Source organism: Sceloporus occidentalis, unplaced genomic scaffold (genome assembly GCF_023333645.1).
Source record: "Sceloporus occidentalis isolate IW3139 unplaced genomic scaffold, rSceOcc1.0.p SCAF_12, whole genome shotgun sequence".
In the NCBI taxonomy this organism is placed as follows: domain Eukaryota; kingdom Metazoa; phylum Chordata; class Lepidosauria; order Squamata; family Phrynosomatidae; genus Sceloporus; species Sceloporus occidentalis.
The window spans coordinates 16882433-16899962 of NW_028316992.1; the positions used below are offsets into that span (position 1 = coordinate 16882433).

General features: G+C 39.6%; 1 protein-coding gene across 1 annotated transcript in view; it reads left to right on the top strand.

Annotated features, from left to right (window-relative positions):
* The window catches only part of LOC149305338 (uncharacterized), a 148092-nt gene that overhangs the window by 30303 nt on the left and 100259 nt on the right, over positions 1-17530 (top strand). The window contains exon 2 of the mRNA XM_089477953.1: positions 7961-8061. Coding sequence (XP_089334079.1) covers positions 7961-8061 — 101 coding nt within the window. The remainder of the gene's footprint in view (positions 1-7960; positions 8062-17530) is intronic.

Below are 17530 nucleotides of genomic sequence, written 5' to 3' on the forward strand. Positions count from 1 at the left end.
GTAGTAGAAGTTTGTATTAGATAGTATTGGATCTGCAATGTTATCCATGCTTTCAATCAAGTCTTGACAGCTGCTGCCAACTGGCATGCAGTTGCAAATATCAGGAAGCAGTATGTATACTGGACCAATTACGCTGTATTAGGTCTCAGTTTTGACAGTCTGGTATTCAACAACCAATATTTGATAGCACCCAAAAGTTCTCTTGCAATAGAATCAAAGCTTAGAAAATAACTTTTCAAAAGTAGTTATAATTATAGTTCCTCGTTTAGTTTGTTGACATACAGCTACAACCATTTTTTTAAAAAAGGAACTCATTGCTTTCTCATTTTTCAAAGTAATATCTGGGAGAGTATTCATAATGTAGAATTAAAGCAGTTTGTCACCACTTTAACTGCCATGACTGTATCCTCCAGAATGATGGGATTTGTAGTTTAGTGAAATAGTCAGCCTGGTCTGTCAGAGAGCTCTTTTTCCTCAGCAAACTAGAAATCCCAGCATTCTGGATTTTTCTACACTGTAGAAATAATGCAGTTTGACAAGCGTTCAAATGCTATAGCTCCATCCTATGGAATCCTCAGTTTATAATTTGACAGATTATTTAACCTTCACAGCCAAAGAGTACTAGTACCTCACAAAACTACAAATCCTAAGATTCTATAGGATGCAGCCATGGCAATTAAAGTAATGTCAAACTGTAATTTTACAGTGTAGATGCACCCCAGGGTCATGGCAGTTAGTCAAACTACTTTAATTCTGCAGTGTGGATACACTCATGGCTTCCCATTTCTTAAAATAAATAGTTACTTTTTAGCATGGCTGTGTTAGCTAGAGGATTCTGGGAATTATAGTCTAAAATGTTTTCTTTTACCAGCACTGCAGTTTTGAGTATTAAATTGTACAATTTTATCATTAAATGAGTTTAATGATTTTATTTACTTGGAAACAAACTTTGGTTGTATGCTGATATATGCATCTGAATGAAGGATATATATTTTACATAAGACTGCTTTAGTGTTGGTATCTTTTTATGTTGGCTAAGTTTGTTGGCCTGTACTATACTTGTATAAACTGCAATGGCCATTGGCATGGCACAAATAAAATTTGATTTGATTTGAGCACTGCTTTTTAATTACTTTAAAAATCAGAATACTACAAGCAACCAACTTGTGATACAAAACACACTCTGCCCATCCACCTTGGTGATGCCTCAATATTCACATCAAAGCATGAAGTAGCAGCATAAGCCAGCACCATATGATATTCCCTCTCTGTGATATAGCAACTCCACACCTCTCATCTAAAAGAGCAACTTCCAAAGTTACAGCTAAACTACCAAAGGAGTGGCATTATCCCTCACAGTTGCAATGATATTTGATGGAGTTGCAGCTTGAGGAAAATGGGATTTTATTGCACATAAATGGCTGTTCCAAGCTCTTAACAGAATTTAATAGATTTTATATGAACTTTCTTCCTTCACTTAGTCAATAAACATAAACACGTTTCTAATTCAGCCACATGTGAGAAGAATGTTAGTTGTTGGATCAATGGGTCTTCGTGCGCAACTTTTAAAAATGTGACAATGGAGAGTAATCCAACATGCTTTTCACTGCAAAAATTTGCATGCACACGCGCGCGCGCGCGCGCGCGCACACACACACACACACACCATCATCACATGGAGGTCATTATGCTTCTCTTTATGGCTGCAAATGAACTGAATCAGTTTTTCTTCAACCCAGAAATCTAAACAGTATAGCCCTGCCATCTCTAAAAGCAGACATACATAAAAGTTTGTCAATTATGAATATAAATGCTGCAGACTGGAAGAGGGAAAAATATGCAATCAGCAGTAGTTCTGATTAAGATAATTTGAAGGCAAAATGTTATTTAATTTAGGGAGGATGAGCTAGGGCGTATCTAAGTACTGTAGCTATAAAAGTTATCTTGAACATAGTTGTTTTCTGCTTGAAGAGATTTTTGTGTACAGTTCATAAGGGGAGGCTTTCCAATATATGGAGCCATAGCTAGGGTCCTTTCACATCATTTATAGCACTATGATACCACTTGAACTGCCATGGCAGAATCATGTGGAATCTTGTAGTTTGTATGATTAGTTCAGGGCACCAGAGGATAATTTTCCAGCTGAGGATTTCATAGCACTATAATTCAGGGTATCCATGCATCCTCTTTTTCCAGGACATTCCTGACATGTCAACCTTCTGTCCAGGAGGAATTCCAAAATGTCCTCCATTTTGAGCATGACTAAGAGGCATGCTTTTGCATTTATATTTGTTGTTGTTGTTGTGTTCCTTCCAAGTAGTTTCCAACTTATGGCAACCCGAAGGTGACCCTATTATGGGGTTTTCTTGGCAAGTTTCTTCAGAGGGGGTTTGCCAGTGCCATCCTCTGAGGCGGAGAGAGTATGACTTCATGGCCAGGCTGGGATTCAAACCCTGGTCCCCAGAATTCTAGTCCTATGTTCAACCACTATACCACATGGGCTCTCTATTAGATTATTATTATTATTATTGTTGTTGTTGTTGTTGTTTAGCTTATGTTTGGCATTTTATTAACTAAAATGCCAATATTTATATTATATTATTTTTTAATATTTATTATATATTATATTTATATTTATTTATGTAATGTCCTACATTTATCTTGAGTGCCCTACATTTTATGGTGCCTTGTCCTCCTTTGCAGTTATGACATCTGGTTACCCTGCTATAATTACATAGGGCCTCTGAAGTCTAAATGGGCAACCCCAGGTACAGCTTTACTTTCACTATGGCCTGGGACAGATGGGCCAAAAGCGGCGTGCATCATGACGGTGTCCCATCCACATGGGTGCCGCCATGATGATGTAAGTGACGTGCAGTGTACAGACATTGCTGCGTGTCGCTTATGTCATGAGTGCACCAATAGTGCACTCATGACATGTGCCAGGCTCCTTAAAAAGAACCTGTTTTTTCTGGGTTCGTTTTATTGCAGAGGGATGCCATGTGGTTTGGCTGCTGCAGCGTCCCTCTGGAGTTAAAACGGACACCTCCAGCCTGCCCTTTTGGGGCAGTGTGTACCGTGTCATTGAGTCATGATTTACTTGAGTTTCTATGAAACCATGAGGTTGTGATCTGTGAAAGATAGATATGTTGCATCCTACCATTTTACCCCATTGATCAGACCATGAAGTGCCCCTGATCAATGATGCTATGGAAATATTAGCAGAGTTAGAGTGTTAAGGCGAGTGCATTGGTTTTTTATGGGGAAAAGCTCTTTGGCACTAGTTGATACAGGTGGGATTCAGAGATATAGCCATGTTAGCCTGTAGAATCAGACCTTGAGGCTATCTGAAAGAAAGAAGTTGGCAGCATGAGCTTTTGTAGGCTTTAGTGTACTTCTTCAGATGCCTTTGAGGATGTAGACCTAAGTCTATGAAAGCTCATGCTACCATTTTTTTTTCCAGTTTGCATACAGGTGGAAGGCTTTAAAAATGTGTTTTGCTGTTTTACAGTTTGAAATGAGAGTTGGCTTTTCCAAGATGGACAAAGTATCCAGGCTGCATTGGCAGCCCTAGCCTGTCCATTATGACTTTTTTGACTGTAGCAACAGACATCTTTCCTGTCTTATGCTTCAAAGTTTAATATGCATATTTATTGAGTACGCCTCATTACAGGAAAATATGGCAGAATTGTTATCTGTTAAATTTTTTTAACAAAATGAAGGGAAATGTTCATAGCTCATAGGTAAAACTCTGTTTATAGTTCAACACAGAGGTCAATCAGATCCTTGGTCAACGCCTGGATTTGTTCTCTCATCATTTATTAACAATTTAATCAGACTGCCACAGGCTCCAATATGTGCCCTGAGATTTCTTTTTTTTAAAAATTCTGAGCAAACGGATTTTGCAAATGTTCAATGTGCTTTCAATGTGTTTTCCTTATGCTGATGCCCAGTATAGAAATAAATTAGAGCCTAAATATAGGGATGTCACATCTGTTATTAAACGTGAGACAGCTTTGAAGACTTTTTTTTTGGCAAATCATAATTGCTGAAACTGCTCATTTATGCAAAGCCTGGCACATGTGGACTGTGAATGTGACTGTATTCAGTCAACTTGTGCAGCTGTTACTCATGTATCTCAGTGGAATAAATCTAGATGTGTAGAATTTTTTTTAATGACACTATTAATGGTTGGTGTTCTTTTGAAGTCATTTGTGTTGGGTTTGTGCTTTCTACAAGGTGTTTGACTGGACTTTCAGGCCTGGTATGTCCCTGGGGTTTGGCCTGGTGGCCTAGTTTTTCCTTGATGCATGTTTATTTTTTACTCTGAAGTTACAAACTTGTGTCTGTGCTGTACTGCTTCAGACTTCAGGTAAGAGCTGACATGATCGACTGTCTATTTAAAAAAAAAACTAAAACAGAATACCTTCACCATCGTATTTTGGACATAATGTGCAAATAGACGTATGGAGGGAAATGTGGACCAAACACATAAAATTTACTTGAGTAGCCCATTTAAAAGAGAAAAAAATATCTAAGTTGATATATAGATGCTATCTAACACCAAATAAGTTCTCAAAATGTCTAACAATGTCTCAGATTGATGCTAGGGTTGTCAAGATAAGCAAGGATCTTTTTTTTTTTCCCCATATGTGGTGGACTTCTAAGAAAGGGAAAAATTATTAGTCGAAGATTTACCTGTTAATTCAGAAAAAAATTAAAGATAGATTTTGCAGTCTCATTAGAAATGTTTTTATTAGGCATTATGGACAGAAAATTGAATAGTAAATATGTGCTGTATCTACACTGCAGAAATAATCCAGTTTGCCACTGCTTTAACTGCCATGGCTCAGTACTATGGAATTGTAGTTTTGTGAGATATTTAGCTTTTTTCTGTCAGAGAGCTCTGGTGCTGTGTTGAACAATCTATTTCAATAACATTTACAGTGTTCCCTTCCCTTACGCGGGAGATCCATTCTGCCCCCCCCCCTCCCCCCCCCCCCCCGTAAAGGAAATTCCATGGATGCTCAAGACTCATTAAAGATAATGGGGCTCATACCCACAGTGGTATGTGTCAGCGCATGCCATAGTCGTGTGTGCTGTTACTTTTCCAGTGCATGGTGCCGCTTCTTCCAGTGTGGCTTCCAGCGTATGCCTTTCAATGCAACCTTTCGAAACTTCACTTGCTTTTTCATCAAAGATGCTGAAAATTATATAGAAGACAAATGGCAATGATAGACTTACAGGCCTACAAATTTGGTCTGAGATGTTACGTTCCTTGTCAGAAAAGATGGTCTATTGGGATTTCAGCACTGACAGGGGCTGCTCCCCTTCTTGGCCAATATATGAGAAGAGAAGCTAGGCAAAACATGTTACAATAGCCATGCTCATGTTTCTATTGATGCTGAAGCTGATGAGAGGATTAAAGGTTTTGTAGCCATTTTTGCTCATCTGGGCAACTGGAGGAGAAACAATACTGGATTACTCTAAGATGACTACTTCTTGTACACATAGTTTTAATTAGGAATAATGGTGCATATATATTTTTGTGTCTGTATTGTGCTTGATGTTTCATTGTCTTACATAGCCATACATATTTTATGAATAAAACCTTCTATGCAGTGTGTACCTAAATGATAATGTATTGTGAGATAGCACTGCATTCCTATTTCTGACATTAAAATCAAGGTTTTCTGTTCCTGGTTTTTTTTTAAAAAAAAAAACACACCAAAATATGTTTCTAAGGTTTTAAAATTAAATATTGGTGCGGTACAGACTGCCCAAATGTGCTGGGGTGGTGCTGATTTTAGGATTAGGGAACATGTGGCAGCCCTAGCACGGCACAGCGGTGTAACAATGGCGGAGTCCCATGTACACAGGCGCCACCATTGTGACATAAGTGTCGTGCTGTGTCTGTACAGCACCGCACATCGCTTACACTGCGACACAAAAAGAACCCAGTTTTTCCATGTTCTTTTTCCTCCTGAGAGAAGCCGCACAGTTTGGTGGCTGCAGCTTCCCTCCGGAGGGAATTAGACCGCGGGCAGGCTGCTCTTTTGGGGCAGTCTGTCCTGTGCCTAAATTAAATTAAATTTTCATTTAAATTATATATATATATATATATATATATATATATATATCACCAAAGAAAAGCAACATATGCTAGAAGCACACAAAAATATAACACTGTAAACAGATACAGTACTACTGCTAACTGAAACTATCAGCTGAGCCTGTCTGCTAGGGCCATAAGTAAGCATTATTGTTTGGGCTAACAACAAAGATTTAAAAAATCCAATCATAATAAACAGAGTTTAAAATCAATCCTATTAAAAAGGCACTACTTTGAAACATTTTAAAAGAATTTAATGTATAACAATGAAAATAAAAGCACACCACCACCATTACAAGACCCTTATGCAACAACCAGCTAATACTACAAAGTATTAAATAAAGTATTTGCCTGTCAGTGGAATGAAAGCAGAGGGGGACAAGCCTAACTTTGTGTGGGAAGGAGTTCCACAGTTTGGGAGCAGCCCCTGAAAAGACCCTCTCAGGCATCGTCTCCAAATGTCCCTTTGATGGTAGTGGCACATACAGTGAGAGAGTGGCTGGCATCCTATTATTGACCTATGCCAGCGCAACACATGTGTTTTACTTTTTTGGTTATTGTGAAGGGAAAATTTTACTGCCTGCCTTATGCAATGATCCCATCCCTTGAAACCCATCTGTTGCCTACACACACACACACACACACCACTGACATATCCATTTAGTGAATGGTTGAGAATGCTTGATAGTGAAGATGTCTCCAGCCATGTTCCTATGTACTACATAGAGTCATAGAATTATAGAGTTGGAAGAGACCACAAGGGCCATCCAGTCGAACAGCCCTGACCGTTGTCGAACAGCCCTGACCGTCAGGAACTTCTTCCTAATGTTGAGGTGGAATCTCTTTTCCTGTAGCTTGCATCCATTGTTCTGGGTCCTAGTCTCTGGAGCAGCAGAAAACAAGCTTGCTCTCTCCTCAGTATCACATCCCGTCAAATATTTAAACAGGGCTATCATATCACCTCTTAACCTCCTCTTCTCCAGGCTAAACATTCCCAGTTCCTTAAGTCGTTCCTCATAGGACATGGTTTCCAGACCCTTTACCATTTTAGTCACCCTCCTTTGGACATGCTCCAGTTTCTCAATGTCCTTTTTGAATTGTGGTGCCCAGAACTGGACACAATATTCCAGGTGGGGACTGACCAGAGCAAATTAGAGTGGAACTATTACTTCCCTTGATCTAGACACTATACTTTTATTGATGCAGCAAAAAATCCCATTGGCCCTTTTAACTGCCACATCACACTGTTGACTCATGTTCAACTTGTGGTCTACTTAGACTCCTAGATCCCTTTCACATGTAGTTTCATTCAGCCAGGTGTCCTATATCTATCCTATATCTGTGCATTTCATTTTTCCACCCACCTTACATTTCTCTCTCTTGAATTTCATTTTGTTAAGCTTTGGCTCAACTTTCAAGTATATTCAGGAAATTTTGAATTTTGATCCTGTTCTCTGGGGTATTAGCTACTCTTCCCAGTTTGGTGTCATCTGTGAATTTGATAAGGATGCTCCCCAAGTCACTGAATAGCACTGGGTCCATGACAGAACAGAGGTCTTGAGAATGATGTGTTTTGTTTTGTATTCAGCTACGGGGACATAGTAAGATGCTTCTTTTCTTCCTCTCCTCTCCTCTCCTGGCCACTAAAAATTATGTTGTAAAGGGAGGCAATTGCTTAAGAAGCTGAGGTGAAGAGTCTAGGCTTTGTGGGATCTGAGAACCCATTGACTCAGCCCTCTGCTCTCATTCCCTGGGCAGCCCTATATATGCTTATAGCTCCTTAACTCTGGTGAAAATAGAAACTGATACTAAGACAGGGCTGACATAGTTTTGCCTGTTTTATTACAGATGTATTGCAAGTCCAGGAAACTAGCATGGTGTGCAGAACCAAGCATCACAGAGCAGCTGAAACAGACATGGGACTATAAATTCCTAGAACTGCTGGTTGTGTAAGTTCATATGCTTTTCGTGACCCTAGTATGTGAAGAAATATTCTGTATGAGTAGAGAATCCTGAGTAATTTGAACTGCATCCCAAGAATTGCATTACTTCCATAGGGCCAGGAAGTTTTTGTACACCCAACATTTTGGAATCTAGCCTGAAGAATTCCACAGCACTGGTTGCATTGATTCTATTTTTGCTTCCTAATGTATGTCTGAGTATGGGGTAGTGGTTAGAGTTTTGATAGGGATTTAACCATTCTAGTCCCCATTAGGCCATGAAATTGACTAGGTGATTTTGGCAGAATCACTGTAGTTCAAAACACACTGCAGAAATAATCCAGTTTGAGACCACTTTAACTGCCCTGGATCAATGCTAGGGAATCCTGGGAACTGTAGTTTGTTGTGCCACCAGAGCTCTCTTGCAGAGCAGGCAAAATATCTCATGAAACTACAGTTCCCAGAATTTCCTAGCATTAGAGACAGGGCAGTTAAAGTGGTCTCAAACTGGATTGTTGTGTGTTGTGTTTTGTTTTACATTTTACTGTTATTGTCATTTTAAAATGTTTCAATATTTATAATTTGTTTTGCTTTTAGACTGTACACCATAGGCGGGCTTTTAATTGTATTTCACTGTCATTATGTAAAGTGCTATGCAAATTTACAGATTGGTATAAATAAACTATTATTATTATTATTATTATTATTATTATTATTATCTGCAGTGTGTTTTGGACCTGTGTCTGAGCCTGACCCACCTCATTGAATTCTCTCTTTTCTTCTGAGGATAATAATATAAAGAGGAAAAGAGAAAACAAATCAAAATGAACATGTGGTGGTTCCATTACACAGCAAGCTGTGCAGCTATTTTAATTTTCCAGGTCATATCTCAAAAGGCAAGAAAATCTCTAGATCAAATGGAAGAGAGATCCTGGGATAGTTGTATGTAATCCTGGTGAGTATAGAAAGCCACAAGAGAAAAGCTGCCATCAGCAGTAGAAAAAAGTTTCATGGAAGGAATACTACAAAAATAGAATAGTTTGTATACCTTTGTGTAGTGCAGTAGTCTGAGTATTGGACTAGGACTCTAGGACACCTGGATCTGAATGTCTGCTCTGCCATGCAAACCAACTGAGTGTTCTTGGATGAGCCACACTTTCCCAGCCTCAGAGAAAGGCAATGGCAAATTACGTAGGGGCTTATTGCACAGTTAAATAAATCACCTTACCACTGCCAAATTCAATTCAAATTTGGGATACATTTGGATTTTATCACACATGTTTTTGCCACTGACACCACTGTGCACGTGCATCCCGAGTAACATCTGGCTAGAATCTGAGTTCAGCCAGCTGATTTTCAAAGCCTGGAAGCCCCTGGATTTGAAAATTGGCCAGCTGAACTTGGATGCTAGCTGGATGTTACACGTGGCTAGCAGCATCGGTAGCAAAAATGCGTGTGATAAAATCAGGATGTATTCTGAATTCAAATTGAATTTGGCAGGTGATTTATTTAGCTGTGCGATAAGCCCAGAAATCTGGGCAAGAAAACCTTTTTATTGGTTCTTGGTAGAGTCATCATAATTTGGAAATGGCTTGAAAACATACACCAGTAGCTGTGTGTGTGTGTGTGTGCGTGTGCGTGTGCACACAAACAATGTCACCAGTGCAGCAGAGGCTAAAAACATGACTTATCATTTTCATAAGGAGCACATCAATCAGAGCTAAATATCTAAAGAAATTTTTAAAGCAACAGTTTCAAGATATGTAGCATTCCCTCCCTCAAGTAGGAGTCCAAGCCTCCTTCCATTGGCAGCTAGTGGTGTCTAGTAGTGCATCTACACTGTAGAAATAATGCAGTTTGACACCACCACAGTACCTCCGTCCTACGGAATTCTGAAATTTGCAGCTTTACAAGCTGTTTTGCTGCATCAAAAAACTACAAATCCCAGGATTCTGTAGGATGCCACCATGGCAGTTAAGGTCAAACTTCATTATTTCTACAGTACATATGCTCCCTATGTCAGTGGGGAGAACCCAGTTTATAATCTGAACTTTTTAAAAAGCAGTGATCTAAGGTGCTTAAACCTGTTTGAGGGATGAAGAACAGTACTTTTGATTATGCTTTCAGATTGAAACCTAGAACAGATTGGCACTCCTCAATGACATGGAAGTGCCCAGATGGTTTCTTAAATTTAAAGACTTAAAATGTGGGAAGGAAAAAGAATGCAAACCTTGTTAAATTAAGTGGGAAAGAGTTGAAGCAGATAATATGGCACTAGAATAAAAAGCATATTGAATATCCCCTTAATGAACAGAAGATGGCATAACCCAGCAAGAACTCCAAGCTGCTGCTTTTGGTGAGAAAGTCACCCACATCTCCCACCGCTGATCATTATTCGCCTTGCACTGTCTGATTTGGAGGACTGTGTCCTTCTCCCAGTGCCTTACCTCTTACCTTTGTGAACCTGAAGGAAGGGGCTGGGTCTTATTGCAGTGGCTGAACTCCTTCAGCTTTCTTTCATGCCATGTCTCTGGGCTTCTTCTGAGGCATGATTATGCTCAGTATGAACATTCAGCTTGCAACAAAAAACTGAAAGGGGACACAAGGGTCATCCTGGTAAGCTTAGCTAATGAACTGATTATCACCAGAAGTCTCAGAGTTTGAATAACAATGAAGGAGAGAAGCTGCACTTGAAATGTGTGTCTCTCTGTGTGTATGTGTGGTGGGGAACCCTGGAAGAGGGATTTCAAATGGGAAAGCTGACAGCCTGCTGAAGTGGTCCTCAGACTGTTCAGACAATCCAATTATTACAAGATTAGGACACATTTTCCTGTAGATGGTATTGTGACTGTCTTTGAGATGGTTCTCGAGTCTGTCAGATGTACGGTAGATTCTCTGTGTATGTAGCCTTTAGAACTACTTAATTAATACAAAAGGCCACTTTCCACTCCAAAGAATTTGTTCCTCTCATGCAGATCTGCTTCTCTCAGTGTTTCTTTTGTCTCTGCCATTCATCCAGCTAGCTGCTCAAAGATCTGGTTCTGAAGACTGCAAGAATTTTCTCCATCAACAGATGCTACACCAAAAATGGCTTAAAGAAGCCTCTGTCTGTCTGTCTGTCTGTCTGTCTGTCTTTCTTTCTTTTTCTTTCTTCTTTCTTTCTTTTAAAAGACAGCATTGCTGCCTGCTTGTGGACTTCCCACTACCTCCAGAGGTAAACTGACTTACTCTGTTCCCCTTGCATACAGCGAGGAGGTCATGGCAGCAGCAAGAATGCTAATCATTGGAATCAGTTGCACCAATGAATGTAGTTCCTGGCTATGGGTGCAAAGAAACCTAAATAAAAACCATAACATGATCTTAAAGAATACATGGGTTAAAGAAAACCAGATGTAGGAAACCAGATTTGTTGTTGTTGTGTACCTTCAAGTTGTTTCTGATTTATGGAAACCCTATGACGAACCTATCATGGGATTTTCTTGGCGAGATTGTTCAGAGCAGGTTTGCCATTGCCTCCTCCTGAGGGTGAGAGAGTGTGACTTGTCCAAGGTCACCCAGTGAATTTCATGGCTGAGCTGGGAATCAAACTCTGGTCTCCAGAGCAGTAATCCAACATTAAAACCACGATGCCATGCTGAAAACCAGATATTAATTTTCTTGTTTTTACAATATTATTAATTTTTTAATTTTAAAATGCTATTGAAAGTTTATTAAATTTATAAAGCAGTGCATGTAAACTGTGCGTGAGTGTTGTTTGCCTTCAAGTTGAAAAATACTTAAAATAAATTATATGCTCCATATTCCTGTCAGCTCAAATTATTTCCTACAATTCTCTGTTAATCATTTCAATAATTCTCCTCTAATCCTTTAATCATAATCATCCTTTAATAAGTCTCTTCTAATCTTTTAAAAGAAAATTCCACATTTAGCCCAAGAAATAGTTTTCATATCAGATTAAAATTTTTTAAAGAACATCTTCTCTGGTTCTAGATGATTCTCTTGTTGCTGGCCAGATCTGGCAAATGTCCAATCTACTGTTTCCCAGATGTGAAGTACCTAGATTTACCATTTATAATCAATGGAGGTACCCACCATACTATTGCTAATCAGAATAGCTGAATCTTAGAAAATACTAGAATTCAACCCTGGAAGAGATTATTAGATAAGGAGAGTACATTTAAAGGTAGAATTTAAATGTAATTAATTTAAGGTTACTTGGCATAGTAACATTTTTCCAGAAGGAAGGAAGAAGGTACATCTTAACATATGGTTTTGCCTATACCTCCAACACCTATAATTTGTTTCCAATACAAGCCTTATATTAAAACTTGTACTTCTACTAACAATAAAATGATGACAGTCATGTTGATCATGCCACTGCAATTACTCTCAGGCAGTGATGTATTCTAGTCTTTTACTCCAAGTCTCAAGTCAAGTTTCAAGTCTCTACCTTCAAATCTCAGGTCAAGTCTGGGAGCCAACTTTTAAGAGAGAGAAAAGAGGTGTGCATTTCTCAGAGCGAACAGCAAGTGCATTAGGCAATGGGCTTGAGGCAGGGGTTGAGATCAGTTTGTAGTTTGTGCCCACTGCACACCAGAGGAGCCTTCTATAGCTTTAGAAGGATCCTTCTGATTTAAACCCATTGCCCAACACATTTGCTATCCCCTTCCAAGAAATGGGCCCTGCACTTTAGGGACAGATCTTGCCTGCTGCTCAAAATGAATGATACCAGCAGGTCAGTCACTAAAAGTCTTAAGTCAAGTCAAGTCAGTATGTAATCAAGGGCAGTTAACAACAACAACAAAATCCAAATCAATTCATTGAAGTGACAAGAGTCTAACTTTAGTCCAAGTCAATTAACTCAAATCACATCACTGCTCTCAGGGTAAGCTTACATAGAATCGCAGCCCCAGAATACAGCCTATTACACACTCACATGGAAGTAAGTGCCAGTGAACCCAATGTCACTTATTTATGAGTAGATATATGTTTGGTATTGCACCGTTTTGTTCCTTAAAAACCACACAGGGCACTCATTCATATGAACAGACATTTTTGTTGTTGTTGTTGTTCTACAAAGCTATCCAGTTAATGATCTATTGGGCTATTAATGAAAGTATATGCATATATATTTTTTGCCATCACTGGGAAGAAATCACAATAATCAGATTTTTATTTTATTTTTTATTTTTGAATTATACACAAATAAACATCCACAGCTCAAAATGTTCTGTTTTTGCAAATTGTGCTTGTTGTTGTTGCATACTTTCAAGTCATTTCCCACTGGGGCCAATGCTAACGCAAACCAATCACAGGCTTTTCTTGCTAAGATTTGTTGACAGGTAGTTTGCTTTTGCCTTTCACTGAGGATGAGAGAGTGTTACTTACTCAAGGTCACCCAGTGTGTTTCCATGGCTGAGGGAGGATTTGAACCCTGGTCCCCAGTTATCTTTGCAAATTATGCACAAACATGCTATGTAGTCAATGAGGAAAATGCATACAAAAGTATGTCCATTAAGCAAAAACTAACTTGTCAAAACAAGAACAGGAAGATACTACCAGTGTGATTCAGGGAAATATAGTAAAACTGAGTCCAAGGGAAGACATTCCCCCTCACTCTACATTACAACAAAATTCACAAAAGTCAAGATCATGTATGGGAAGTAGGAATATAAACGTCTACCAAGCTGGAACTGTACTCTGTCCCCCCTTTTCCCTCCTTCAGGTCTCATCTTTCTGATGTGCCCCTAGCATGGCAATTTAGTCCCCAGGGGAGGCCACTGCTGGCCAACATCATATGTGGAGGTGCAACATCAGAGGGCTTCTCAAGGACATCCCAAGGGCCCTCCAAAACTATCAGAGGATGATGTTGCCATTCTGCATCCAACTATAAGAACCGAGCCAGTTGCTTCTTGTCCACCCTCAACCTCCACTGGCCACTACATAGTCAATACATAGTCAATTAGCTTACTTGCTAATTAGCTTACTTGCTGTTCACCGCTATGATCTTTGGAATAGCGGTATATAAACAAAACAAATTATTATTATTATTAATACATAGCCAGCAACAACAGGCCTCGCCTGCCAAGACTAAGAGCCCTCCTTCCGAACACCATCTTGAGGGGGAGAGAGGCAGGCCGGCGGCAACGAGCCTCAATTGATGGCTTTGACTGCTTTGTACATTGTTTTTGAGGAATTTTGTTGAATTGTATGAGATCGCTGATGTCACTGTTGATGTATTGTATTGCTATAGCATGTGACATGTAGCTTGTATGTTGTGAACCGCTTTGATCTGAAGGAAAAGCGGTATACAAATAAAAAAATATAAATAAATAAAAAAATACATAGTCATGCTTGAGAGGTCACATCAGAGAATTCTTGTGGGGATGGGGGGTATTGCAGGAAGGAAGCAGTGAATTCCTCCTTCCACAATGACCGCATAAAGATATATCATGGTGTTTTGCCATCGTATGCCACGAGATGCCAGCCAATGGCAAAATCATGTCCACAGTTTTACAGTCTAAATCTTGATTTTGTTGTAGTAGTGTGCTTTCAAGTCATTTCTATGGCAACCCTAATGCAACCCTATCATGCAGTGTTCTTGGCAGAATTTGTTCTGAAGAGGTTTTCCAGTTGCCTTCCTTTGAGATTGACCCAAGGTCACCTAGTGTGTTTCATGGCAAAATGTGAAATTTAACTCTGGTCTCTACTCAAATCATTAAGCCAAACTGGCTCTACTGATACAGAAATAAATAAAAAAGGAACAAAATAGGGAATAAAGGAAAGCAATGAGGAGAAGGAAAAAGAAAGGAAATGAAGATCTTATTTACAATTAAGAAAGCAAAGACAAGCTTTGTCAATGGAAGAAACTGGACCCCTGAAAGGCTTTTTGAGTTGCAATAAAGAAACCAACCAACCAACCAACCAACCAACCAACCAACCAACCAACCAAGAAAGCCCAGAAATTATTGAATCTAAATAAAATAAGAGAAAAAAGTATATGTTTCAGAAATATAACTAAAGACAACAGTGTCATGGTTTAGAAACAACAACAATAACAGCAATGGCAGACAGCTACAATTAATAGCATAATTTCTAGCAAGTGCACCCTGATGAGTTACAAAAACAGTTCTGTCTCAGAGTGGTGAAGTAGCACAACTTCCATTGAGTTTAATGATACCTAGTCTAAAGTAAGTATACACAGGTATACTTCCATTAATTATATACTTTGGAATTCATAACATGCCAGTGTATGTTTGTGTAGGTTTCTTGAGCCTTGGTCTCTCTGGCAGACAGTCTCAGGTATCTTTCCTGGTACTCTGCAAAGCACTGCAATTTGGCTCTGTGGATCAAGGGCACCCAATACACTGAATAATCCATCTGGACCCACAACCTGAATACTCTAATCCAAATCAGAATCCAGTGGGCATCATAAAGTCCTGGCCATCTAAAAGAGTTTCTTACACTAAACAACACATCCCTCACTGGATAGATATACTGACTCCTGGCAGCCCTCAACCCTGGCTCGTCTACAACAGTGTTAACTGCCTTTGGCTCTTTGTTTGCTTGCATCAGAACTGGATCTCCGGTAATGATGTGTCTTGGATTGTGATCAAGGTGTGACAGAAATGTTGCCCCTTTTACAAGGAATTCTGGAAGGTGCATTGAGTCAGAGGAAGGTTCTTAGATGGACTTCTAATAGACAAGGTCAACAGAATTCTTAGGTCATCTGGAATCCTGGGATGCTATGTCATAAAGGACCTTCTTTCCTTCTCTAGGCAGGGGCAGACAGATGCAGATTCCAGGACAAAGAAACCTATGTCAACAAGCCAGGCCAAAAGACACAAGGGATCCAGAGGAGAGCTGAAACCAGCAGTCAAGACCTTTCTGATATTCTACGTGAAGGCACAGCTCTGGCAATGTAGGATCAACTGCTTTGTAGGAAGAAATCTAAAAGTGACACAAGAGTGAGGGGTGGTGGTAAAGATGATATCAGACATATTATCTTGTTTTTCCTAGGGCCAGAGCAGGTGGGTATGAAAGTTCAGCCTGAGTCTGCTCCAGGGGGAAGCAGGTCAGGCCCCTGCTGTCTGCATGGCCTGCTCTCAAGGCAGGCCATGGATGCAGGGGCCAACTAGCGCCACCAGGAATTGGATTATCCTGGCTCCTTTTTGCTCCTGTCTTAAGGACTGGAGCACTGCTTTGGCGTGGCTTCCAGCCACTTTGGAGGTGTGCGTCATTTGATCAGCACTCCTCCAAAGCAGCCAGAAGTTGCTTCATTCTGCCCGTCTTTTCACCCCTTAGGTTAGCAATTCTTTTTGTTTTGTTTAAAGTATAAACATTATTAAAATCCAGCATGATGTAGTGGTTTGAGCATTGGACTATAACTCTGGAGATCAGAGGAAACCCACTGGAGGACCTTGCGCAAGTTACATACTCTCAGCCCCAGGAATTCTCATGATAGGGTCATTTTAGGGTTGCCAAAAGTTGGGAATGATTTGAAGGCACACAACAACAACAACAACAACAACATAAACATTATTAATGGGTCTATTTAAATTTGAATAAAACTATAAGCACCTCTGTGGACTATGGTGGTCAAAAACTGGATATAATTCATACAAAAAGTAATACCGAGTCTAAATTATTTTCATAATTCTTTTTGTCTGTAGGCCAGGTTGGGTTGAGGTGTCAAAATCAAAGCTAATTTCCTTCAAAGTGTTGTAATAAGGAGTTTAATTAAGGAGGAAGAGTACCAACAAGTTCTGCCACATGAAGGCCAAGTGGTTGCTGTTGTGTTGGTCTTACACTGTGAAGATCCAGATCCAGAGGAAGAACACCCCGTACAATCTACATGTCCTCAGTTTAATCCAAGCCAGCACCCTCTAACGTGAAAAGGAAGTGAAATTAGTTTCCATTACAAAGCATTAAAAACATTCATTCAAGTATGTTGTGTTGAAGCAATTGCAACCTTCCTTTTGAGATGAATCATTAACAAATATGATGGGTTACATAGAGCATCTTCCAATCTAAATATGAGAATGAAATTCTGTTCTAGCCAGATCTAATTAAATCTTTCATTGCAGTATTTAAATAGTTTAGTGACAGGGAATGTACTCATAAAAATGCTTTATGCTTGTTTGAAGTGTTCCATTATTCATAGAATTATACACATTGCTGGCAAGAGCCATATAGACTGTGTTCTTTACCAGTCACAGAATATGATCATTTTGTTATGTGCTCTGCATTGTGGCTTTCATTGAGAATGATCTCTACTGTCACGGTGGTGGCTTTACCTGGCCCATTAGATTCAAAGGACTTTCTCTGGTAGCATCACCATCTTCTGTATCTTTGGGTTGGGCAAAGTTCAGCACTCTAGATGTTGTTGAACTGCAGCTTCCACCAGTCCTAGCTAGCATAGCCAATGGTGAGGTACACTGGGAGCTGCCATTCAGCATCTTTGGGAGGGATACACAAT